At 39.9% G+C, this 27630-nt stretch overlaps 1 protein-coding gene across 2 annotated transcripts; it reads left to right on the top strand.

Annotated features, from left to right (window-relative positions):
• Positions 1–27: 27 nt before the first annotated feature.
• On the top strand, positions 28–27092 carry CD24 (CD24 molecule). Of its 2 annotated transcripts, XM_088139040.1 has the most exons (3): positions 28–162; positions 1239–1382; positions 25598–27092. In XM_088139040.1, exons 2-3 carry the CDS (start codon positions 1275–1277, stop codon positions 25763–25765), a joined length of 276 nt encoding a protein of 91 aa, XP_087995166.1. In that variant the 5' UTR covers positions 28–162; positions 1239–1274; the 3' UTR covers positions 25766–27092. The 2 variants fall into 2 exon arrangements, with proteins under 2 accessions (XP_087995166.1, XP_087995172.1); XM_088139046.1 differs by lacking the exons at positions 28–162; positions 1239–1382 and adding an exon at positions 20304–20457.
• Positions 27093–27630: the final 538 nt, after the last annotated feature.

Here is a 27630-nt window from a genome sequence, read left to right as displayed (position 1 = left end):
GCCAGCGCCCCCTGCTGGGGGAAAGGGCCTCGGAGGACCCGGCGGCTGCCCTGCGCCGGGGAAAAAGCGCTGCAGACTGAAGTCCCCCAGGCCGCTGCTGGGGGTTCCGCCCGAGGCGCCGAGGGGGCAAGCCAGATCGGCGGGGATACAGTCTAGGGAGAGGTCGGTCTCATTTTACGTCGGGATGGGCATCAGAAGTCGGGACACCCTCGGAAAGGTGTCGCAGTTCCACCTATTATGCAGTGGTGTGCTGAAGGCCCCGAGCCCAGTGCGTGTTTCTCCGCTCCCGACCCTGCTCCGTTTGTGAACTTTCCGCTGGAGAGATGCTGACTTCAAATTGTGATGTTAGAAATTTCGAACACACGAGCTGATAAAATCACCAAAAGCAACAACTACTGTCAATAAATCCATAAGAGAAGATGGATAGCAAATCCCTCAGTTTGGCCCTGTGGGATAAAAATGTTTTCACCATACAAGGAAACTAATGACAGATGACTGTTGTCTGTTAATCCCACCCATAATCTAAGAAGCACGGCCTAGCATAAATGTTTTTACCATGACCATTTTAGCCTCACAACAATCCTGTGAGGTAGACTAAACAGATCTGAACCTGCATCTCGCCATCTTAGGCCAATATTATATCATCATCTTCTTAGACTCTTTTTTTTAGTAAAGTTTTTAAATTTTTAGGTTTTATGTATTTATATGTATTTATGGTTTTAATGTTTTGTGTGAACCGCCCAGAGTCCCCCACTAGGGGGAGATGGGCAGGGGAGAAATTTAATAAATAAATAAATAAATAAATAAATAAATATTGTAACTGCAATACCACACTGGTTCTTGCAAGCCATTTCCATTTTCTTTTGCAGATAAAAAAAACCCAAGTGCCTCTGAGAACATCCAAAGTTTCTTGAAAACAATGGGCCTAAGACAAAATACACAGTGTCATTTTTGTGAAGAAGTCTTGTCTAGGGCAACAGTCTTCTAAATCCAGTCGACTGGACACATGAGAAATGTATACGCATGATGTCCCTCAGTTCCTCTTTTCCAAATGACTATCAGCTACTTCATCTTAATTTAGAGTTGCCTGTCATAGCTACAAAGGCAACCAAAGATGTGATTTGGGTGCCAGCTCACCCTATTATACTGTATCTTATATATTATTATATTATATTATATTATATTATATTATATTATATTATATTATATTATATTATATATTATACTGTATCTTCTAGGGAAGAGCTTTCCATGTTCCTCTGCCACTAGGCCTCATGTCTCCAAGTGTTACATCTGCATTATATGAATCGGATGCCCCAGGAAATGGAATCCCTTACAGTTCCGCTAGAAATTTTCTGAATATTCCTTCTTCAATTTGTCAGGTACACTGTTTTCACTTTGTTTATTGTTGTTGTTATTATTGTTGCTACATGGCTCCCCACCATTTAGCATTTAGCTAAATGGCGCATTTAGGACCAGTTAGCAGGTGCTAAGATAGGTATTAGTGGAGAGAGAACTACTCTGCATCTTTGTGCTAGTGTAGAGGAGTACAGAGATAACCTTGAAGAAGGAATGCAACAGCTGTTACAAAAACATCAGCTTGGCCCAGAAAGAGAAGAGCGGGTGAGAAAGAAATTCAAGGTTGCCCCACTATAACTGTCTTTGAGCTAAGAGGGAGGGAGAGAGAAGCTGTCAGGCTTTCAAGATTCTCTTATTATACCCTCTAACAAAAAAGTACAGTTGCAGTAGTTCTTGTGGTATCTGTTTCCTGACCTGGCCTACCTTGAAAGGCTGATGGCCAATCTGCTGATTTAAGGTGCCGTCTCACTACCGATGCTGAAGAAAGTTTCAGCTCACTACCCAAGTACCTTTTCTGTACTGAGTGGGAGAGAGAGACTTTCATTATCCATTTCCTCGTGCAGCAGAAGTGTTGGGTCAGCCTCAGCCACGCAGCTTGCATTCCCCTTTGCCAAGGTCAGAAGTCTTACTCCTCAGCATATGCTCCCCTGTTAATTCCTGGGAAAAAAAACACTCTGTTGTCAAGCTGAAACAAAAATCAGCTTGCATTAACTGAGTGTTCCACTTATTAAAACTGTTTGCATTAAATTAAAGCAGGAGCAGTAATTTCACTACTGTGATTCATAAATGTTTTTTATGCTCTAGTTCATATATCTGGCACTGAAGATTTAATAGATTTTTAAATATTTGTTGTCATAGTGAGATAGTTTTCAGAATGAGTTTTTGTTTCATCGTTTGCTTGACTTTGGGATAATGGTCCCTTCCTTTGAACTCACCTGGGAAGATCGTTGTTGGATCTTTTGTTATTGTTTAATTTGGGGGAAAAAAACTTTTAAAAATCTAAAAAAACAGGCATCGAGATAATTAAAATTGTCCTTTATGATGTAATAGTTGAAGGGGAAAAATGAGATTAGAGCACCTTCTTTACAAGGACATGCTAAAGTCTGGTGCTTTTTAGATAGACCCGGGGAGGTAAAGAAATCAAGGGACATTATAAATTTATCATAGAGAAGATTGAGGGGAACAGTTAATAATAGTTTCCCAATACCTACATGATTATCTTGTCACCCAGATAACCAGTCATAGTCCTCCTTTATATCACCTCAGAGTGTAAAACATGGACTAATTAAATTAAGCTACAAGAAAGCAAATCCTGATGACAGCTTAGGGAAAAAAAACCTTCATAACAGGAAGAGTGGTTTGACAGTGGGACCAATTACCCAAAGAAGTGATGGGCTTGCCTTCCCTGAATGTGTTCAAGCAAAGCCTAAATAGTCTTCTGTTTGGGGTGCTTTAATTTGGATTCATGCACTGAACAGGAACCCCAGATCTTGGATTTTGTAAGCTGTATGAATTGTGAAGAGAGTAATTTTCTTTTTTGGGGGAGGGGGCATTTTATTTTTTTCCCCTTTTTATTGTGTTATTATAAAACTTGATAGATTACTGTATGTTATTTCAGTATAATGATATTTATATAATATAATATAATTAAATTCTTGATATTATGTTATTTAGATACCTTAGAGTATTGAAAATAAAGATGAAAAAAATAAAAAAGTTTATATTCTATCAATATTAATTAGGATATCAGTGTTACGAGCATTATGATTATTTGGTGTTTCCATTCAAAGTTAAATATAGCATTAGAAAGGAAGAGATGAAAGAAGATGTGACATACATCAAGGTGTTTGTTATATAATAGAGATTTCAGTCTTAAGCTAAATTACTTGATACTGAAATCTCCATTGTATTGTCACTTGCTCTGTGTGTGTGTGTGTGTTTGTATTAATAAAAGCAAAAAATAGATGGACAAAGCAAGTTTAACAAAATTAAAATACTAAAAAGTAAATAAGAAAAAGAAAAGGCAAATAAAAGAACAGTAAAAAAAAATTAAAAGCTATTTAATAGTTTTTCTAAAAGAGAGCAATTTTCTTCCTTCTCCCATGGTACTAGAACAACTTTCTCTAACATAGTGACCTTCGGATATATTGAACTACAATGCTCAGAATTCCTAGCAGGACCTTAGCCTTAGCACAGCTTTGGGGGTCCCTTGTGACTCTGCCTCGCTGGGGCCACATCTCCTCATCCTGGATGATGTCAATCATGCCTGCCTTCTCCAAAGTTGGACACTAGCCAGCATCTCCTGGGATTCTTGATACCCAGGATCCTGATGGAAGCTCACTTGATGCCAGAACCAGGTCACAGAGACTACAGTGCTTCTCTGAATCACCCTGATCCAGAGTTCCTCCCAGTCCTCACATTTGGGATCTATTCATTCAGTGTTCCAAGTGGGTTGAGCTTCTCTTCATCTCCCAGTTACTTAAACACCTAGCCTGGGTATGGTGACTCTTTCAGTGCAGCATAGCTCCATGTCTTTCTCAGATCCTTTCCAGAAACTCTGTTCTTAAAAGAACAGCTGGCATGTTCTCCATTTCCTCTGCACTCCTTTTCCTATTGGTCTTAAAAGAACTGCATTAAGGGTATGTGAACACAGCATGGTAGTGTGTGTAAATGTGTGTGCAGGAAACTAAGCTGTTTCATAAGTGTTGCAGAAAGTCTGTCCCATTTGATGCCTTGTCTTTGGGTGTTACTCTGGGGGCTTATCCAGCTCACACCGAGCAGGTGGTGAATGCAGTGAAAAAAGAAACAGCAATCAAATTAAGTGCTAGTTATGTTTAATATCCTTATTAGCTGTGACAGCTACACGTTCCATCAGAAAATGCTAATTAGTTTGAATTTGCTTACGTTTGTATTCCCATTTTGCTTCTGATTAATTGCATTATGACTTGGAAGAGGATGTTCTTTCGCCTAATTAGTAGTGCTTCTTTCTGTAGTCCTTTTCTAAGCTAACAGTGGTTAGTTTCCAGGGTGAGGTTTTCCTTACCTGGATGCTCAAGGCATAAAATCAAGATTGCAGTGCATAGCCATGTGCAGTCCATATCCACATGAATGGAGAAAAAGGGACGTACGTGCCCTAATTTTAAGAGGAATTTAATCTTTTAATTTTAATTTTATTAAATTTTATCTTTTTATGTCCTCTGTCTTGAGTTATTTATAAAAATAATAAGGCAGGATGAAAATTCTAAAACAAAAAAATTTAAAAGCAGCACTCGTGTGTGTTTTCAGTTGGAAAACATTTATTTACCACAATGCAGAATGCAGTAAGTGCAGCTCTCTACCGAATAGATGATTAATGGGAGAGAAGAGTCAACGGGCACCACAGGAAATCAGTGTTGGAAAATTTCTGTGGGTTGTTTCCAATCCGAGAGCCAGTTTGGTGTAGTGATTAAGGCACCAGGCTACAAATGGGGAAACCATGAGTTCTAGTCCCGCCTTAGGCATGAAGCCAGCTGGGTGATCTTGGGCCAGTCATTCTCTCTCAGCCCTAGGAAGAAGGCAATGGCAAACCACTTCTGAAAACCTTGCCAGAAAACTGCAGGGACTTGTCCAGGCAGTCACCAGGAGTCAAGACTGACTCAAAGGCACAATTTTTTTTTTTTTAAATCCAGTTTAGTTTTCACCCAGCTCATTCCCAGTCAATCCCTACATCTAGAACAGAGCAAGGACATTTGCCGTTCAGTTCAGGTAGATGTTTATTTTTAAAAATATCAGCAAACATCAAAAACAGTTAACTGGCCTGCAAAACCAGGAAGAGAACATGAACAACAGGTGAGAATTTACACTATCTAGATATCTCTGCCGGTATATATCAAAAGGCACAGAACTTTCCAGAGCCACTGCAAAACAATACTGTAGGTAATTAGCATGGACAGTCCCAAAGAGGGTAGCCTTAGTTATTCCAGCTTTAACCCTGTTATATACATAGCAGTGGCAGAATAGAAGTGGAAAGTAGGACTCCAGGTGATCTCTCCTCTATTTTGTACCATTAAAGAAACAATGTGGTGAATGAGGATGAAGTATCCAACAATGATACACTTGGTTTGGTTCTGGTTTAGCCCACTCATTGTGATTTATAAGTCATGATTTATGGTCTGGCATTACATACAAATGCATGTCGGTTTTTCAACCAACCATAGTAGAAACAAGCCATTGTACAGTGCAATGTGTGAACTCAGCTCTGTGTATCTGATCAAGTATACTCTAAGTGTAGTGGCTGAGAACACTTGTGCACAAGAGTTCATTGTGTCATTCCCTCTTCCCAATCCCTAACAAATGTTCAAAGCCAATCTGCAGGGGACTTCCTATCTGCCATACTGAGAACTCAGTGTGCTGGCCCCAGTGTTTCCTCCAGCTGATCAAGAGGCACCGGGAAAGGGACTCTGAAGTTTTGAATGGAGGGAGAGACAAACAAACTATGAGGTGGGGTGAGGGAAGAGCTCCTGCCATTGGAAGGATGGAACACCCACAGACTCAGGAGAGCTGCAGTGCCAAGCAAAAAGATCAACTTGGCCATGGCCTCAGCTCCCTGACACAGCCGATGTCATAAGGTTGGAGAAATCTGGAGCTGATCTGAACTGGCACAAAGACCTATGTAGAAGTGCCCTGATGTGTCAGCAAAAAATACAGTTTAGAGCAGGCCCAAGATTCTTAGTTATTGCAGGACTCCATCACTTATCAGCCCCAGAATGTAACAGACCTGGTTGGATAGCCAGGTAAGAGGAATTGAAATCCTGCAACATTTGGAACATCACAGCTTATTTAAGCATACCTAATTACTACTACTATTATATGTAGATGTTACTATTACTAAATTACTCAATAGTTATTACTATTATTAACAACCCAGCTGATCATATTTAAGTAGACTCTTGATTTAAGTTTTTACGATCATGGGAGATTGGAATATTTAACTTTTTATTTGCATTACATTAACAGGAAAGGGCATAAGTATTTATAAGATTAAATTTCAGTTATTTTTATATCAATCAAAAGTTTATATATATCCATTCCAAACGATCTTTCCAATTTACTTCAGATATTTCTTTTTATTTATCTCGTTTAAATAAATTTTATTTATTTATTTTGTTTATTTTTATGAATAGATTCTTTCTATTTAGTTTTTTAAAATACCAAATTCATTTATGAGCTTCCGGTTTTCTCTTCCACACACGTATTACCATTCTAAACTCCTGGCTTTGCAGTTTTAAATTAAATGTTGCATCCCTGTTTCAGCATGCTTATAGCAGACCTATTGGAACAAAGGAGTCCAGTTTAGCAGTTCTACTATTTCAGGAAATTATCTTTCATCACTGACATTGTCTATAGTCCAAGTAAAAAGAAGGAAAAGTTTCAACAGCCTGAGTTTTAACAAACTGATTTTATTAACTTTTCCCTTATCAAATAATTCATCAAGGAAATGCTTTCTGCAACTGCAGTTTCATTATTTTATCAATTAAATGTCCCATGAGAAAATGTACTAAAAATACAAGAGTTTCCCTACATTGATGGAGCGATTATTCCACATTTTTGGAGATTAAACTAAGATTTCCATTTATTGAGGCAATATCTTAATTATGAAATTTGGTGAAACCTAGTGATAAAGCCAAGATTTTATTAGTCTTCCTCATATTAAATAGCAAGTCTTCCTCATTACAATCCATCGATGAGCCTCTGGCCTCACAAGATAGAAAATCCTTTTATCTGACAAAGAATTCACACAAAAATTAAGAAAAAGCTAAAGTGAATCCATCATGTTTTATTTTACAACTAGTCAAACAACAAAGATCGGTCATTCATAATGTCAGGACAAATGTTGGCCACCAGATGGCAGCAGATCACCATAGAGAGCTAGAAGCGCATTTGGGAGGTCTTATACAGTAATAAGATAGGGTGTCATTTAGATTGGTTTTCTTCACATAATCACATTTGGGTCAGAGGTTGGCCAGGATAGCTGGAATGGGGAAATAAACAGAATTGAAGTCATTTGTCTCATTTTCCACAATAGTTTTCATTTTTATTAAATCCTCTGACATTGTGGGAAGGGCTGCAGCTGGTGGAAGTATATTACAACGGGTTTTCCCTGAGGATGTGTTGGGGGGTTTGGCCAAGGCCTTGGCTGCAGCCTGGAATAGGCAGGTGACTGAGGTGCAGTCTCTCTCTGTGCCCGATCCCGGGGTCTACCTTACTTTTCCAAGGAGCTCCAGGAGATAAAACATCAGAAGGAACACACTATGTGGTTCTCATGGGGATGCGGTGGCGCAGTGGCTTAATGACGCTGAAAGTTGCCGGCCAGAAATGGTCGACACTTCAGTAGTTCGAGCCCAGCTCCGTGCAGCAGAGTGAGCTCCTGCTTCCTCCCCAGCTCCTGTCAACCCAGCAGCTCGAAAACTTACATGAGTAGATAAATGGGGACTCTCACCCCGGTGGGAGGAAAAAGGCTGGCGGCGCCTTGCAAAGGAGATGGGAGCAGTTGCTGGTAACGCGAAACCCATGCACGCCCGAAAAAGGCACGAAGCAACGGAAACCCCGCCTTCTGCCAGCTGGGCTCTACTCTAAGAAGGAGGCAATGGCAAACCACTTCCGAAACACCTTGCCTTGAAAACTGCAGGGACTCGTCCAGGCAGTCACCACAGAATCGGTAACGATTGAGTGCGGATTTAAAAAAAAAAAAATGTGGTTCTCATGCTGCCTTGGCCTCTTAGGAGTTTCCTGAAAACCATGAACTTCTGAGGGCCTCTGCTATTCTCCAACTTTCAGCCAACTGTATTGCTAGATGTGCTGTTTTTTTCCAACCAGGGACAGGATGAGTGGTTGGGTGGCTGCTCCTCATGGCTGGCCTCACTTTAAAAGCAAAATTGTGACTCAGGAAGCTTGGATGCACACCTTTAATGTTGCATTATTTTTATGCAGTAGTGCTCATAGAACAGTGACACAGAATCTTGTTGTTTTAATGTACTTAGTTATTTTGAAAGGAAAGAGAAAAAAAGACAAAGGCATAGAAATTACAAAATACAGATATTACATGGAAAACTTTCAAGGGTAAAATAAGATAAAATTGAAAGTACAAACTATTCCAATTGGAGAAACACCTCACTTTTACCTTATTTATCAACTTGGATTAAAGGAAATATACAACAATTTAAGACTTCAGTACTTTCTGAGACAGAACCTAGAAAGGATTGTGCAAGGAAAGGCAAACCTTTTGGAGGCAATTGCTTGGTACAGTTATGACCTTGACCTTGGTTCTCTTGTACACGTCACAGAGTGCATGGTATGTGCTCAGGTGAACCGCATGGAAATTTTCTTTCAGTTATCAACCTCTGTGCAAAATATTCCGTGCTGGACAAACTTCTTGCAAGATATCCTGACAGATGCAAACAAAGCACTCGAGTCCTGACGTGCAGCATGAATGCTCCATTTTTATATGTGGCTATGGATACAACCTAAGATTCTTGCAAGAAAGTCCAGCTCAGTCGGGGGTTGGGGGGGCATTGTGATGTATCTAACAATAACAATGTGAAGGAATGCCTGTACATAAAAATACAAAAGTCCTTTCTGAGCATTTTGGAAGCAAAAGCTCAGTCAGCAATTGGTCTGACACAGCATTTTAGGCACCATTGAAAGGAATGGATTGGACATGTCAAAATTGCAAGGCCAGGACGATGATAGAGCTGCAACAATGAGTGGGTTGTGTATTGAAATCCAAGGTGGACTTATAGCGCAACATTCAAGAGATATGAACCCAGCACTACTCTTAGTCTCAGTTTAGACTTGAATGATGCTTATGTCAGCTCTTCCAGAAGTGAATTACTTCTTTGAAGTTGAAGAACTTCTTTACAGTATCAAATAATGTAATTCACTGTCCCTATATATGGCTTGTTTTTGTTTTTGTTTTAGTGCCTTCGAGTCCGTCTTGACTCATGGCAACTGCCTGGACAAGTCCCTGCAGTTTTCTTGGCAAGATTTCGGAAGTGGTTTGCCCTTGCCTCCTTCCCAGGGTTGAGAGAGAGGGACTGGCCCAAGGTCACCCAGCTGGCCTCATGCCTAAGGTGGGACTAGAACTCACGGTCTCCTGGTTTCTAGCCTGATGCCTTAACCACTACACCAAACTGGCTGTCTTATATATGATTATCTTCATCCAAAACTATGCTGAAACACTGTGTGTCAGCACACTTTGAAGCTCTTATGCCCATGTTTTTCTGCTTCAGGAATATCCATAATATGCTGTCTGAGATTATTCTTATGGGAAAGAGATAGAATTTTAATATCTCAAATAGAGTTCTATGGCTGTGCTGCTCACAAAAAATTGGAACCGATCCACTACATTTCAAAACTGTTGCAATCATCATAAAATGACAAAAGTGAAGCTGCAGGGCTTCTTCAGACCTCTCTCAATAACTTGCAAGATGCCTGAAATCAATACAACCTCAGGTGTGATGGTACTGTGACAATGGCCCAGTCTTGTGATATAGCTCAAGCATTTGAAACTGATGTGTACCGTAAGTGAAGAAGTTTCATAATTACTTTTGTGAGGATCAAAAACCAGCATTTGCAGAGGACCAGTTTAGAGTCCAAATATTCTTTCCAACACTAGACATAGCAGTGTCTCAGATAAAACACAGAGTTGCAGGCCTAACTAAAGTAGTTTGACATTAATTGATATTAATGTAGCTGTTAATCTTCATATCAGCAACCAGTGAAGAAGAGTTGTGTACAAATGGAGAACTTCTGGTCAAGAAATGTAATAGTGACTTGTCAGAAACATTTCCTGAGTCATGGCTCATATCCAGATTATTACTGAAGTCTAATATTGCTAATAATAATAATAATAATAATAATAATAATAATAATAATTATTATTATTATTATTATTATTATTATTATGGAAGTTGTAGAACCTCTTATGACAGAAAACCATCCTCTGCCATCAAATTTTGCTGACAGCTGCAGAGAGGCCTTTATCTAAACTTAAACTTACAAAAAACTACTGTGAATCAACTTCTCCCAAGCGTGTCTAAGTGGTCTGTTGGTAATTTTACTGAAAAATAAGTGTGCCAAAAACCCTGCATATCCCAAAGATAGTAAGTATATTTGCTGAGGAAAAGGCACAGAAGAAAAATGTTTGAGCAACAATTTCCAACTCTGCTCCCATGGCTTTCACCTGCACAGGGCCAAAGATGATGTTGTTGGGCTCCAGCCACTGACCTAACTGGGTCATACAGGATGTGCTGTACCTGAGGTCATGCAACACGCACAGGTAACATGGCTACTACAGAAGGAAAGGAGGGAGAAAGGAGGACCAGTCAGCTCTTTCATGCCGTGCCCTGCCCTGCCTGCCTGTCTGCCTGAAAGGGGAACTATTGGTGCTGTTGTTTTAATTTTTAAACAGTTGGCTTGGCTTATTGAGTTGATCTGTGGTTTATTGTTGTTGTACTCTGTGCATGTTCTTGGTCTCAGTCTGCATTTAAAAATGAAAAAAAAAAAAACCACTGCTGTAGTTTGGTTGATTACTGAACTTGGTGTTGTTTATGCTATTCTTATTGCACTCTGTACATATATTCTTGGTGTCATCCTACATTTAAAAATGGCCACAAAAGGTTACTGTTTTAGTTTGATTGGCTGCTGAGTTTGGTTATGTTTATGTTGTTAGTCTTGCACTTTGTACATGCTCTTGGTTTCAGCCTACATGGTATGCAAAGCCCATCTTCTTTTCTTTGCCAGGTGCCCATTCGACCATAGCCATTCCCCTGGAGGGCAGCAAGTACAGATTTGCCCCCAAATGCCCCCTACCCCAGATAAAACAGTAGAGGTCTGCTCTCCTTCCCTGTTGGAAGCCAGAAAAGAAGTTAAATTCAGAATCAAGAAGGGGGGAAGAGGTAGATATGCAAAGAACTCAGGAGACAAAGCACAGAGGAGAAATGCTGGCAAAAGCTTGAAGTTTTCTGGTTAAGTTCAATTCATTACATTCAGAGATGAATGCAGAGGTTTGGTAATAATAAAAACATCCTGGACATAGAAAATTAACATAGCGAGGAGAAAAACTAACTAGAAGAAAAAAAAATAAAATTGGAATATACAGATTATAAAGGAATAAGGATCTATTTTGAGCAGTTGAAAAATAGTAGCAATGCATTCTAATTACATCACAGTGCTGTCAACACCCAGGCCTAAATACAGCATACAGAATCCAAGTGCCAAATATGTGTCTGTGCACAGAGAGAAAATACAGCTTTGGGACAGTCTATCCAGCCACAAACTCCAGAAGCAGCAGGCATGCTCCCGGGATGATCCAAATAACAGTTCTTAAGGGCATCTCCTGTAGGGACTGCCATGTTCAATACGACAAAAACCACTTTTATGTTGAAAGTCATGATATTTCAGAAAGCTGCAACAGGAAATGCCATGGAAAACTTCAACTCTTGGATACACTGAAACTCTCCTTCTTATGCACAATTGAAATGAACCATTATTAAATCCAAGGAGCTTCAGATGGAGAGTGCCACATGCAGATGCTAAATTAATGTTCATCACATGCTCAACTCTATTCCGTGTGCCCTGGATTGAGACAACGAGGCAGGTGTGCATTTTAAGAGCACACTGATATCAAGGTGTTTCTTCCTTCATTTCTACATTCCACTGTATGTCCACAGAAACTTTGCAGCAAGGAAGAACTGATGGTTCAGATTCATAGAAGCAAAGGAGTAACATTACTTTGTGGTTTTATTCCAATGTATTTGTTACAACTTAAAGATTAAAAAAAACACACACGCACAGAAAAAAGAGGAAAGTGAACCTTTGTGGTCCAGTGGGCACAGGATGGGAAAGAAAGCACATGCTTTACCCAGCCTGGCAGAAACCAAAGAGTGTTCCCTGGGGGATTTAAGGGCGGAATGGAGGTGTGCTGGCAGAAGAGGTAGGGAAAACATGGTGGCCAGATCTTGATGGACTCCACAGTCTTTATGGCAATCATTGGATCAAGAGTAAGGGAAAAAAAAGGAAGCTGCTGATCAGCTGAGAACAGAGCTGCTCAGCAGACCAGGATGAAATGAGGTGAGCCAGGTGCTGTAGCCAATCGGAGCTGGGGGTGTTGCTAGACTAGAATGAAGCAAGTAGACCAAGCTTATGATGACCTAGGGCAGAAAACAGTATTTCTGAAGCAGAGAGTGGGTGGCCCATACTGGCAGTGGCCAAGCATGAAATGTGATCTGGCTTTTGATTCAGATTTAAGGGAGAGGATGCCTCTAGAAACTAAGATGTATTATTTGAGATGTCAAACTATAGTACACCTGAGCTGTGGTATTTGAAAACACAAAGCTGGGCAGGTGGCTAATATTTTAGTGGAGAGAGACAAGATTTTAAAAAAGAGAAGATTAAAAAAGATCTGGATAGGCTTGGCAGGAATAGGATGGAATTTAAAGGGAGAAAGGTCAAGTTCTGCATTTGGGCAGGAAAAATGTATAGTATAGGATGGGGAGAACTGGCTTGGTAGTAGTACATGTGAAATAGATCTGGGTATCCTTGTTGACCACAAGTTAAATATGAGCCAGGGGTATAACACAGCTGGTAAAAATGCTGTTTTGGGGTATGTTAACAGGAGTATGAAATCCAGATCACTGGAAATAATTGTTCTACTCTATTTTGTCCTAATCAGCCTCCATTTGGAATACTGTGTCCAGTTCTGGGTACACACTTCAAGGGAAAAAAAAACACTGACACATTAGAACAGGTTTAGAGAAGGGCTATCATGATAGTGAAAAGCCTGGAAACCAAGGCCTATGAAGAACAGTTAAAGGATCTGGGTAACTTTAGCTTGCAGAAAAGAAGACTAAGGCAATATACAATAGCAATCTTCAGAAATCTGAATAGAAGAGGGGGATAGATTTATTCTATGTTGCCTTAGAAGGAAGAACTAAAAGTAATGGGTTAAAATTACAAGGAAACAGTGTCAGGCTGGATGTTAGGAAGAACTTCCTGACTGGATGAGCTGTCAGTCAGTGGAACAGGCTGCCACATGATGTGGTAAATTCTCTTTCACAGGAGGCTTGATGGTCATCTATCAGAGATGCTGTAGTAGATTCTGCAATGGGCAGGGGATTGGATTAGATGACATCTATTATCACTTCCAGCTCTATGATTCTATGATTCCTCCTTCAGCTAAGGCCCTGGACATTTGCACCCAAAGTTTGAGGATGATAGCAACACTGATAGCATCTGCCTTCATGCCTTTTTCCACACAGTAGAAAATCCATTCCCTCCAGATCTGCTATACAACGACTCAATTCCAGTTCCAAGAGTTGTTGTCCAGCAAATTTGGAAGGCACTAGATTGGGAAAGAGTGTCTCAGAGGCTGGCTGAACACTGAAAATTGAAATATTTATTTAAAACAACTTAATTTGGTTGATCTGATTGAGGAAGATGGTTCTTATATTCTTAATACTGCTAGTATGAAGGAACAGAGCTTCTCCACAGACAGCACTGCAGTCCTTTTAGGCATGTTATTATCATTAGTAAAGTGGGGGTTTTTTAAAGCTTTGTCCATGTTACTTGCCTATTTTGAATTCTAGATGAAAATAATAACTTTTTCTGCAAGTTTTTCTATGTGGATGATAGGATGCTTTAACAGGCTCAGATGGAAAAGTTCACATGAACAAGCGAGTAACACTAGTGAGGACAAACCAGATCACATACTACATTTCCTTGTCTCTTCTTTTAACCTGTCCTCCTTGTTTTGCAGCATCCCCCAGCAAGGAAACAAATAGAATTAATACTTGCTGTCCCATGTGCCTTTCTGAAGGAACACAGAAACAATAACTCATGTGAAGAGAAGGGGAACTAAGCCAAATGAAAGGACATCTAAGATAATGTCCATGCTGGGGAAATGCAAGGTCTGTAAGTGAGCATGAATTCTTGAAATCCCAGAAAGAAAGGGCCAGAAAGCACACTTTGGCTTCAGTAGCCTTCTCAGAATAGAGGCTCCAATTGGAACTCATTAGTTCCCAAACTGTACAAGCTTATCCCTTTGTCTCAGGATACATTAAAGCAAGGGAGGAGGATATTTTTGAAAACGTTGAGTGACACAGTACAGTAGAACATCAAAAATGTGGCTCCAAGGAGAATATAAGTCTTCTGGGGAATGACCCAGCATCCCCCAGCACTACTGGCATGATTGCTCACAGCTGGAAAAAGAGAATGAGGGTTGGCAAGTCCTTAACCATCCATTATGATCCATCCAGCTTCTCTGAGAAAGAGAAGAGGAAAGGCTTATCAGGTTCTAGCTACAGAATTAGTTTTCAGGGTAATGATTCATGGCTGAAAACCTCAATATAATCAAGAGGTTTACATAAGCCTGGCCCTTCCCCTTAGCTACCCACAGCTATCTTTCACAAGCCTGGAATTAGAGGGGAAGGAATGAGAGGTCACAGTTAAAATTCCAGCTTCAGCATATCTCATTTTTCAAGATGAGTTTGCCTGTTTTCTTCCAGCTCTAGAAGTCTGTTCTAGAAGTGGATAAGAATGAAGGGATCTTCGGAAGTCAAGGGGCCGGCCAGACATTTACCTAACACTGACTTAGTCCTAAGCTTCATTGCACTCAATGGGTCTTACATATGAATATGTATACATAGGATTGCATTGTCAGACTTCAAAAAGGCAGCAGGGAGAAAAGGTTTTTTGAAGTTATTTTTCTCTTTGCTGTGCTTCAGCAAGGAGCAGCCCTTAACAGAGCATTCGTAACAGGAGCCATGGGGCTTCATCCAATGCAGTAGTGCAGGAATGGAAAATGGCATATTAACAGGAAAGTAAAAGTCTCCTTGGACTCAAGCTCAACCCCTGGCAAATTCATGGACATGTTCAGGTAGTTTTATTGACAGTGATATAGAAGTGATTTGCCACTGCTTTCTCCAGATTTTTTTTTTTTAACTTCTCAGTCTAGCCTACAACTCTGACATTTCTCGGTGGTGTTCTTTCAAACACTAACCAGTTCCCATTCTGCTTATTTCTTGGAGATCAGCCAAGCTTGCCTAAAAGCTGCCGCCTAGCCAGGCAATATACTGGGATTTCAATCTATTGATTCACTTGTATGATATCTAACAACCTGGTTGTATTTCTTACTGAACTAAGACTAGTTCAGTAGGTCCTATTCCAAATTGCCTAGGAGCAAAGCCTATAGAATGGAATGCTTATTTCAGAGTAAAAATGTTTAGGATTGCATTTTAAATGTTGTTGAAACAGTAGCTAGTTTCACAAACTGTACGGGTTGCTTGGTTTTGCTATTGTTTGTTATAGGAACCCCACTGTTGTGATTTATAATTTGCATCCAAGGCAGTCACAATTTCTATGTTGCAAAACCCAGAATTAGTGACTTTCCAGGTACAGATAGAACAGCGAACCTTAAGTAAACCTCTATTCTTGGTAAAACAGGTATGTAAAAAGATGGTCAGCATGTGGTTACTCATGTTAAGCCTTACAGGGTCTGAGCATGTTCTACAAACATTGAACTAAGCTGAAAACTTAGGGAGATGCTGCTTCATATATGGATGACACAATTGTTTTATTGTTGTTTTCATTGGTTTTATTGTGAACTGCCTAGGATTATTGTATATAAGATAGGCAGCCATGTAAGTTAAACAAACAAACAAATAAATGCTTTTCTAATCACAGTGGCTGGGTTCACCTATCACACCAACTCAAAACCAAATTAATCACATTATGGCTTAGTGCTGGATGCGAACTCACTCAGCCATTAATTCTGAAGCTGCAGTGCAACACAAGATAGAAGTCCCTTTAAACCAGGATCCTCCAAATATTGTTGAAGTCCAGCTCCTAGCATCCCTCATGCTGGCTAGGACTGCTAGAAGTGGGCCACAAGTTCTGTCTTTAAATATTTTCTGAATAAGTATGCATAAAGTCATAAGCATGCTTACTTAGCAATATCTGGTAAATATTCAGTAGGACATGGAAGAAAACTACCATCTTTTTTGCCAAAAGAACTCTTAGCATTTGTGACATTTACAAAGCACCCATTGCATTTTAAGTATTAAAGCATGACAAAATGTGATGTGTATTTTCCCCCTTATTCCCTTTCTCTTGCCTGATCAGCTGCATTTCAGGAAAGGGAAATAATACTTAAACTCATGTTTGCATTCTCCACTCCTAGAACTGGAGGGCTGTTGTTTGCTATGGCTTTAACTGCCTCCTGAGACAACAATAGCAGAACAAGGGAGGGATGGGTTGGTGGGACTTTCCTGATAGCCTCAAGCTACGTGGAAATGATTCTCAGGCTGTGTTCCCAAGACACACTTCCCATCCCAATGGTTAACAGATGGTCTGGGTTTGAACATGTTTGATTAAAGTGTGGTTAGCTAATTTGTGGTTCAGGATGTCCTATGAAGCCATGACAGGTGGCAGCACTTGGTTGATCTTTTTTGGACTGAAAAGCTAAGCAGGATCAGGCCTGATTATTGCCTGGATGGGAGACTATCAAAGAATCCTAGAGATGAAGGCCATACTGAGAAATTGAAAAAGATCCCAGAAGTCAATACCAAGCTATTTTCATATTGTAACCAAGAAGACAGACATGTTCATAGTGACCAGGACTTGAACTAGACTCTTCGCTCTCAACTGTGAGTTCAACTAGCAGTTGTATTAACTAGTCTGTACTTTACCATTTTTTGAGGGAAAATATCTTCTGGCACTCTTGAGTCCAGGCACACATGGCATTCCCCTGACCTACTAAGCTATTAACTCTATCAGAGGAGGAAATAAGGTTGGTCTGGCATGATTTGTTTGTGATAAACCCATGCCAGCTCTTGTTAACTGTAACATGTTTATCCAAGTCCTCCCAAGCATGCTTTTTGATAATCTATATGAAGACCCTTGCCCAGTTTAAACATCAAACTGATAGATTTATAGTTTTTCCAAGTCTTTCTTCTTCCCCTTTTGGAAATGGGAATAACGTTTGTGCTCTTCCAGTTTTCTGAGATGTCATTGGTCCTCCAGGGGTTCTCAAAGATCACCAAGAGTGGTTTTGCAATCAACTTTACTAGTTCCTTCAATACTTTGGGATGTAATCCATCTGGTTCTGGAATTAGCTGTGTTCTCTCTTACCCTCTCCTTGTCTATTGTAAGCTGCAGTTCCCTTGCTCTTCCAGTAGCACAGTGATGGCATTCCCTTCTGAGAGAAAACAGATGCAAAATAGAAGTTAAGAAGTTGTGCTTTTTCACCAATATCCAGCACTAATTTACTACTTTCTCCTCACAATGACTCTATACTCTCTTTGGCTTTCCTCTTCTTTCCATTCCACCCAAAGGATCTTGTGGTCGTTGTTGTTTGTATTTCTTGCAAGACTTAGCTCATTCTCAATTTTAGCCTTTCTGATATAGTTCCTACAGTTTCTGGAGAATACCTTATATTCTTTTTTGGTTATGTCCCCCTTCTCCCATTTTTTTGCCCATGTTTGTTTTTCTGATCATCATTTTAGAGAGCTGGCCTCTGTATGAAGAAAATATATGTGGTTGCTAAGTTGACACTGCCTTGATGGTACATAATCAATTTTAGAGAGCTGGTCTTTTTAGATTTCTTCCAGGTTTACTTGTGGGGATTGTTTGCAATTGCACCCCATCTAATTTTGTAGGATTTCCAACCATTCCTGGACATTTTTTCCTTAAGGAATTGAAGCTATTATAACCCACCTACCTTCCCTTGGAGTTCATCAACATCTGCTCTTTTCAGATCTGGTGTGTCACTCTAATTTTTCAATGTTTCTCCTCTTCTGGTTATTATATATTCAAGGATAACACAATCATGTTCCTCCATATACTAGCCATCAGTCACTTCTTCAATCAGTTCCTCTCTGTTGGTATTAGGTCCAGAGTAGCACAGCCTCTTGTTCTTTTTGCACCTTCTGATAAATGAAGTTGTCAGCAATGGAAGAAGTTGTTGGACCTCTGACTCTTGACAGAATTAAGATTCCCACAGATGTCAGGATAACTGGAGTCCCCTATATCATGATCACATGCCTCTTTGAATGACAGGTCATCTGATGGAGAAAGGCTTCACCTGTATCTTCTGCTTGTCTAAGGGCCTATGTTAATCTCCTATAACGGCCTTGCTTTTGTTTTACTCTCTTTTCATTCTTATCCAAATACTCTCAGCAGGATTTCCATGCTCCGATTTCTGAATTTCTGTGCAAGTGTGTCCTTTCTTATGTACTGTACAACCTCCTTCCTGTTGGGTCTGTTCCTGTTAAGTAAATTGCAGTCTTCCAGTGCTGTGTGCCAATTGTGAATAGCTTCCCATCAAGTTTCAATGGTATCTATCCATCATATTTGTTTTCCTCAATTAGGAGCTCTGCTTATTTCCTATACTTTCTGCTTACAAACCAACATATGTTTGCACAACATATTAGGTGAGTCTAAAATGAGTTGGGTAGTTTGAGGATTAATGTATTGTGAGTACCCTGTCAGTGTCTTAGCATATATTTTGAACTAGGGCATCATGTTAAATAGTAATAGTGATGATGATGATGATGATGATGATGATGATGATGATGATGATGATGATGTCTTTGGCATAGCATACTGGGTTAAAACAGCAACTGTGTTTATTAACTGGGACCTGGGCTTTAGCAAGTTGTGTGCACATAGCATCTATGATTTCTGGTCTTAACAGTCCTAAATGAGGGCGATCTCTTGGAGGGTCTAATGTATTCAAAACTGTGGCATTTCATTTCAATGCTAAAGTTTCACACTTGGTTTAAGCTAGCTTCTACCTTCCTCCACTATTATTTTTCTCTTTATTAAATTTCTTAAACTTAGGAAGAAGCTATGCTCCAGTTGTGAAGCTCATTAATTTTAAGCTACAGACATATTCCTGGTATTATGGAGGTTCTGTTTTAGACTGCTGTATCTTCTACTTGGAAATGGAATCCAGATTGTTTTGGAAAAGAAATATATTGTATAAGAAAAATCACAGCCTCAGCACCTGTTACCATGGTCCTGCCTAGCAAGCTGTCCCCGACTATAAATTCATTTTATATTTCTAGATTGATTAAGAAGAAAGGAACATCCTCCCCTGATGAGCCACAGCACAGACTCACCCCACAACAATTTCCTGCCATTTGGTTGTAGGAAATAAGTTTCTGCCCAAAGGCCAGCCAGTAGTTGCACCGCTGCTAATTCAAAACATGCAGAAGCTTATTCTGTGTGGACTCTTGTGAGGAGAGGTGCTCAGCACATCACCAGAAGCACTGTGTTTTCAGAACTACATTTGCACAAAAAGAGCCACCAAGTGCCTGTTCAGAGTAAGGCTTCTCTGGAGGGGGACCAGTTACTAACTTGGGGGACCATTTCTTTCAGTGTGATTTAGATTCCACAAAAGAAACTTCTGCTTTTCTGTGCTAGGGACTCAAGGGCATCCAGTATTCCTCTAAAACGGGAGAGCTGATTGGAATCTGAATTCATCAGAGCTGAGACGGGGGGGGGGGCTGCTTCAATTAGATGACCTAGAAGTCTTTCCAGGTTATACATTCTGTAATTAGCCTTCTAAGGAGGAGCAGGAGGGGGAGAGATGTCACTGTAAAAGCAGTATTTCCGAGCATATGCAGAGGTTTTTTTTTTCACCCTTCCCTTGCCGAATCAAGTCGGCTAGGAAGTGTGAAGTCCGGCAGCTTTTGTGTTGAAGTTAACCCAGGAACACCCCAGCTCCCCTTTCCTCCCTCGCGCGCTGCCTTTCCCATTTAGCCGCGCCGTGCTTATTTCCTTTGGCCAGCGTAGCAAGGCGCTTCTGAACTGCGACATGAATGAAGTCGGAGGAGGGGGTGGGAGGAAAGGGGCGTCCAAAAGCCGAGCGCAAACGAAGGCGGGGGTGACGAGGCGCTGGGCCCGCCCCGCCTCTTGGCTCGCGCATAAAAGCGCTCCGCCGCCTCTGCCACGGTGCACCTCCGGAGCAGTTGTGGGGCGGCACGAGCAGACATGGGCAAGGCGCTGGCTTGGCGGCTCGTCTTCGGGCTATCAGTCCTGGCGCTTCTTTCACCCTCTCAGGTGAGTGCTCGAGCATCCCGCGGCCGCGCGCCCGACGAAGGGGCCCGCACGCACGCACGCCCGCCCGCCCGCCGCGGGCTCGCTTCTGTTCGTTCCTCGGCAGCGGGATCCCGGGAATGGGCGTAGGGGGAAAAGAGGACATCCATTATGACGTTACCATCATCTTGTGGGGTTCCTAACCGCTACCTCAGGATCTTGCCTTCCTGCCGCGCGCGAAGCATCAAAAAGCTGTATTTTGAGGGGAAATCCCGAGAGAGGTTCAAGTTTTCACATCGCGCTGAACAACATGTGGTTTGGGCGTAGCCTGTTGTGTGAACGTAGCCAGCTGTGGTTTATTCAGTACCTAAAACTCCATCCTCTAACTTAGTTTTGCAGATTTGCAGCTGTGATTCTAGCCTCTTATCGCCTCCTTTTCCCAACTTCCCTAAGAAGGGTTGGGTATCGTCCCATTCACCACCCCCACTTTTTAAAAGAAAGTAAATTCCTTTACTTTCTTTAAAAGGAGAAAGTTTGGCACCCCTTCCCAGACTATCCTAGGTGTGCCTACTCAGAAGTAAAAATCCCACTGAATTTTTACCCTAAGGTAAGTCACTAGGGATTAGTGCCTAAATACTTTAATACCAACCACTACTAGCTGGAGAATGTAAGCATCTGATGAGATAAAAATAGGCTTCTTCCGGAGTTTTGAGTAAAATAAAATTGTCTCTTGGTTTGACTGCAATTGAATTGGATTAATCGGATTAAAGTACCTGAAAAGCTGCTACTTGGGGCAGAAGCTGCCTAGAGTAGCTTTTTTTTTTTTTAAATAACCCTACATTATTAACCACCTAAAATCAGTGTGATAAGAAAGTTATGCTCTGTGGAAACTTGAAAGTAGGAAAGTGCAGGGTTACCTGACAACTCTTCTGTCTTATCTCCCTTTTCCTAAATGGCTAGTGGCAGCTGCTTAGGTGGAGTAGGAACATGCAGACCCTCTAGTGTTGCTGCACTCAGTTCATATCGACTGGAGCCACTGAGGGTTGGAATTTAACAAAATCTGCGGGCTCTGTGTGCTTTCTCCGTGTTAGATTTTCTTGCTGCGTTCAGGAGCCTTTGCTGAGAGATCTCACTATTCTCAGTCGGACTTCTCTGCGGGTTTTACGTTCTATTCTCAGTGTATAATTTTGGGTACTTGAGCTGTGTGGCGATCCAGATTGGAAGGGCAAAATGTGATTTGGATGTGTGTGGGTAGCAAGGCATCCATGGAGAACGTGTCAAAGAAGACGTGTCTTCTGTGGCTGTGTTCTCTAACACTTCCTGGAAAGTCATCTTTGGTTTAAGGTGCTCCAGACAGGAGCAGTACATATACTTCAAATCCTATTTTGCCCTTTGAATTCAGATCTCTGCACAGCCCTGTTTTCCTTACCAGTGGATACTGCCGTAGAAGCAGAGATTCCTCATTGTGAAGTTTTAGTATAGTGTGGTGTAGCCTGATAGTGTAAGAATCTTCTATTTTTATTAAATAAGCTTTCAGATAATAAAACATATATTGTTCTAGAAAGTGTTATCGGGCCTTTGTGTAAATCTTTGGAGAAATTTTGGAAACCCTGTCTGACTCGGCATTAAAAAAAAAAAAAATCACAAGCTGGTGCTTCCACAGATTCCTTTCATTTTCCATTGGAATGTCTGGAGGAGTTGTAACAATTGGCTTAATGTTAAAACAATAAAAGCTGTAGCAGGTTAATATTTTATGCAGCCAGCTTTAAAAAGATGTTGACTTGCACTTCAGTCTGTCACCTTATATCTAGCTTAAGAGACAAAGTGAAAGGCATGAGAAAGGTCTTCCTAGAGGAATAGCAAAGAATAAAACTGGAGCAAATATTTAGCAAAAACTAACAGTTAAAAGGGGCTTTGGGAAAATATCTTTGAGAAGGGATTGGAATGGCTTGAAAAGTTATGAGTCTGTAGGGTTTTTAAAGTTTTTCTTAAATAACATGCAGCTTTTTGTGACAGTGAATTTGTTGTTGTAAGGGTCTAATAGAAAAAGCAGCATCTAGCTGAACAACTGACAGAGAATTCTCCAATATTAGTTTGATAACGCGTAACAAAATGGTCTCTTGGAGTATAATCCTCTCTGTATGCCGTGTATCCTCCCAGCTTCCTGACTTTAACTTCACAGCTAACATATGTTAACTCTATATGGTGTTTTTGCTTTATAAGTGCAGAATGCACACAAATTATTCTGAACAGCCTGAATATACATTAGAGAGTTAGGTGACAATCCTGCAAGTGCATTTCACAAGTTGGAATTCCCTTATTAGTGAAATATACGCCCTTGCTGTGTAGGACTTCTGAAATTAAAAATTTAATCTGGATAATATGTAAGCAGATGTGAGTGCTGTCTAAGTTTGACTGGACTCTGTCAATACTGAATGCAAATTCTGCTCAAAATGATAAGCGTGTCTCCAATTGAGATGGATGGGATGAAATTGACTTGATTTTATATTAGCATGCATGATTTGGAGGATATTATGGTGGGCTTGCAATCTATATATATATGACAATCTTACATCTGTTACTGCTTATTGAAGTATATTCTCAAAATCTGCCATGCTTTCCAATACTTTCTCAGCTGCCAGGTGTACCAGATATTCTTCATATAACAGATGAAGTCTGACTTCATTAACATGACATAACTTGGTCTATCGTCTGGGTCAATCCTTACTCCTAGTGACTGCCAGGACAAGTCCATGCAGTTTTCTTGGCAACATTTTCGGGAATGGTTTGCCCTTGCCTTCTTCCTGCGGTTGAGAAAGAGGGACTGGCCCAAGTCACTCTGCTGGCTTCATGCCTAAGGCTGGACTGTAGAAAGTAAGGAAGATGACCTTGATGGAGAGATGCAAGCTCCGTTGCCAAGGCAATGAGGGGGTAAAGTCCAGTACATCCAGATAATGTTCAGAAGTGGCTCAGATGCCTCTCTAATTCGCTGAACTGTAAGGAGGAGGTACAACACAGTCAGACTTGCAAGATTCTGTAATTATAGGCAATCTCAATAAAAGTAATTTTAGCCTTCCTGTGGAGTTGGTTTCCTGCACATTCTCCTGGTTTCAAGCCTGGTGCATTTTAACCACTCTACCAAATTGGTTCTGTAGTATAAAATTCTTGTGTATCAAAAATAGGTTACAATGGTATTTTTGTGACCTGATTCATAAATTTCACAAAGCTGTGATCCATGGCTTATTGAATAAACCACAGTTGACTAGACTCAGGCAACAGACTAAGCCATAAATCATGATAGTTGAGTTCACATAACATGTTGATCTATAATAGTTTGGTTTAAAGTGATGTTTTAGCTCAGTCAGCATACTCTTGCTTTTCTAATTGTATGCAACTTTTAAAAAAATTGAAATGAATATTAGTGCTGAGTGGCTGGAGATAGACAATGCATGTGCTCAAATCTAATAGCAGATCTGAAAGTGTTTTATGTGCTTATCCCACACATGTCACTAGTTGAGCCAGTTTTTATGTTGTAGTTAGGTTTTTTAAAATCTTGTTGACTGCATAGTATCTGAGACAAAAGAAATACACCTGTGCCATGAAAAGCAAAGGCCCTTTCAAGTGATTTAAATTCCTAAAATGAATTGTTTTATCTGTCTGCCATGGCATGCAATAACCAGAACAAAAATATAAATTCATTTCTTGTACAATTTTATCTCTGGTCTTGTAGCTATTTAATCACCTGTTCAGACTTTTCACTTTTAAAATCTTCTCTTCTGCTTTAGCAAACTGTCAATATCCACCATTATTGTGATTGTTAAATCAGAAATGTTAAATAAACTATTTAAAATGGTCAGGAGCAGAAACTGAAGCTTCTAGCAAGCCGTAAGTATTGGAAGTTTTCTGACAGCCTCAGAATAATACAACAAACTTAACTCTTTAGAGTAGAGAGTATTTATATGTTCCAGTTAAGATAATCTCAGGTTGCTGATGGGCTGAATGATGAACTTGGTGGGAAAGAGGAAATTTTATGGGAGGAGTTGATCTACAGTGTCTGAGAGTCTTAAAGGGAACAGTCAGCACTATTGAACTGAATTAGAAATCCTGGTAGCCAGTTAAACAGAACTTTAATTTGGAAAAAAGAATCTAAATGTATAAAGAGATCCCACTGACATATCAATTGGCCACATCTGTTCCCAGGACCTAATATGAAATTATCAATAGGCAATCAATATGCTATCAATATCGTAACTGCTAACTATCAGAATTTACATGGTATACTAAGCCAGGGTTTGACCATATTTTGTTGAATAAATCAGAGTTGTTTATGTTCAGATCACAGAAATAATAAATCATGGTTTAAATAACAGTGCCTGGTTTGGTATATCATGTAAGCCAAAATCAAACAAGCATATTTGATTTTGTGTAATGTTTGAATCTAGCCATAGAGTTTTCTGTGAACTCAACTGGAGTAAAGATGGCAAACTATCAGTTCTTCTGTTTAAGATGAACTCTGATAGCTTTTTGATTTTCTGATTGCTAACTTTTGGTCTGTGTCTCATTAAAATCTGACAAAGTCAAAAGAGAAAAAAAATATTTCAGAGAAATCCATGATTTTTCCAGTGATGGATGAGGAAGTATGGGGGGCGGGGGAGGAATCTTAGTTTGGTATGCTGCTTTCAGAGTATTATTTCCAAGCTGTTAATATCAGTATTGGTATGGGACATATCAAAAGTTGGGCTGTGAGTTTTCATTCTAGTTTTCATGGGGTTCTTTCCTTATGGACTGTCTGCCTCATCACTGACGTATCTCAAGAAAAAGATTTTATATTGTTTGCTTTGCATATTATATTGTTTAACATATATTTTTATTGCAATCAAAATCTCTCTTATCTTGGAATAAGCTTCATTGAACTTGATGGGGCTTATTTCTGAATAAGTGTGGAATTACTCTTTAAAGTGTACTTCTTAGGAAAGGCAGTGACACTTACAGTATATGCATTTCAAGGTGAAATAAAAGAGCCACTATCTTCACAGTGGCTCTGTGTATATAGACTAATTTAATAATATAGACTAATGCATCATAAGCCCCGGAAGGCGGAATGTAGAATGTGCTGACTGGTTTTACAGTCTTTTTTGTTGTTGTTTTTCTTTTGCATATTTAGGTAGAAGGTACTAATGGAACAATTAGTGCCCCCTCGCACAATGATTCAGCCGTGACTTCTACGCCACTTAGCACGTTGAACAATACCACCACCAAGGGACATGGAAACTCTCTTCAGTCAACTGCTGGCCTCTTCATTCTCTCAGTCTCTTTCCTGTACATGTGTTAAAGCATCCTGTCTGGGAAAACAACATCGTTCCCTATCCAATTCCCTGAACCATCTAAGATGGTGAGACCTTCATATTCTAGTGTGAGATTTAAAAAAGCCCAAAACAAAACAGCACAGAATACCTGTATCCAGACAGTGCAGTTAAGCGACAGTTCAGTCACTGATACCAATTTGACCAAGACTCTTGATAAGAATATTGGATGAATTGAAACAATCTTCCCTGAAAAGTAATCTGATTCACAAGCCAGCAAGTGGACTCCAACATTCAACACCTTGAACTCATAATGCAAGAGAAGTAGAACTTGACTAGCCATGGATCATGCCTTCCAAGAGGAGAGAGTTAATAAAGATATGCAAAATAAGGAGTTTAATTTAAATGAAAATTATGCTTATCTTCTAAGCTTATATAACCAGTAAAAAATGAAAATGACACTGACGTGGTTTTCGCTCAATTTCATATGCAAGGATATCCAACAGAAATAATTCCATTCAGAATTTCACTTTGGAATTTCCCAGATATTGCATTGATTAAAAAAAATTTATGTTAAAGTATAGCTGTTCAAAATGAAGTTTGCATAGTTTAAAACCAATTGGAAAACATTTACTGTAATATTTTTCAATTTTATTTAAGCTGTAAGTGAACCAAATGCACCAGCAGAATAAGATATTTAAAATGTATTGTAAGATCAGTTGCTACTAGCCAATATAAAAGAAATAAGGAATCAACTTATGTAATTAAACTTGAATAGTTTTTTTCATAGCACCCTCGTTCTAAGTTTCTGGGAGCGATTTCTAAATGTCAGTTTTGGTGCAATTAGTGTTTATTTTATTCTTTCAATGAAACATTTGGGCAGATAATTCTTTCCTTTATGTTGAATGAAAATGCAAAATGTTTAAATCCTGAAATATTAATCCTAAAAGTGTGTATCTTTTAAAGGTTGAAGCTGATATATTTGCACAAATTATTTCTATACAAAGTGTTCTGTACAGTAAGTAATTTGAACTAAAGCTGGTATTAAAATGTTATCTAAGTGTTTGGCTTTTCAGAAATAAATAATGGGAAGGCTTGCGGGCAGAACTATGTCTGTAGACAGTCTTGTTCACTTATTGTATGTGATCATGGCTTTAAATGCACCCTTGTCTCTTTGATTTAGTTACCCAGAATCTGTATACGTGCATTGCATCGTCAAGTACCTATATAGTAAACCCTGGGGGGTGGGGGGGAGGATGTATGCATTTCTTTTGTATTGAGTACATTGTTTGACTTCATGATCATGTAATTATGCTATAATTTTAAATCAAACTATGAATAAAACAATGGATCTAATTCTTGTATATTCTAGTTTTTCTGGCAATCAGGTCTTCAGTATTCTGCTAAAAATTAGGGCAGAGGCTTCTGTAATTTAGTAATTGGATTCAAAAGAAACATTAAGAGCTGTTCCTAATAATCTTGTCAGTGACCTTGCACATGGCAGGATTTGTTGGTTTGGTTTAGGATATTTCAGGGGCTATGGGTTGAATCCAGTGGCATCTGTCAGGTTGGGGGACCAAGGGTCTGTTTTTCTGGGATCCTGCAGCTGCGAGGGTGGCTGCATGGCCCTAGGAAAAGATGCATATGCTTTAAGGGTTCCTGTGTGCTTCAGTGCACTTTTTTTGGAACCTCGCCTGAAATGCCACGCAGCCTGAACACCCCTGCCTTAAAAAAACATCCCTGTGTGAGGAGTGAAGCATTCTGAATCTTTCTTCTCTTGGGAAGATAACATTCAATGGAATCATAAGATGAAATAGCTACAACAAGGAAATCCGGGTTCATTTTTATGAGTATATTATACAAGCCAGGACTGGGACTGTAGTCACCAAAAAAA

Source organism: Python bivittatus, unplaced genomic scaffold, assembly GCF_059951505.1.
Source record: "Python bivittatus isolate LINGU-HERP-01145 unplaced genomic scaffold, Pbiv_v1 ctg000020_np1212, whole genome shotgun sequence".
NCBI lineage: Eukaryota > Metazoa > Chordata > Lepidosauria > Squamata > Pythonidae > Python > Python bivittatus.
This window is presented reverse-complemented; position numbering and strand designations above follow the sequence as displayed.

Coding starts and splice junctions, on each gene's coding strand:
- CD24 (XM_088139040.1), top strand. CDS start 1,275: ATGTCTCCAAGTGTTACATCTGCATTATATGAATCGGATGCCCCAGGA. Junction 1,383..25,597: donor TTCCTTCTTCAATTTGTCAG/GTACACTGTTTT, acceptor TTGCATATTTAG/GTAGAAGGTACTAATGGAAC.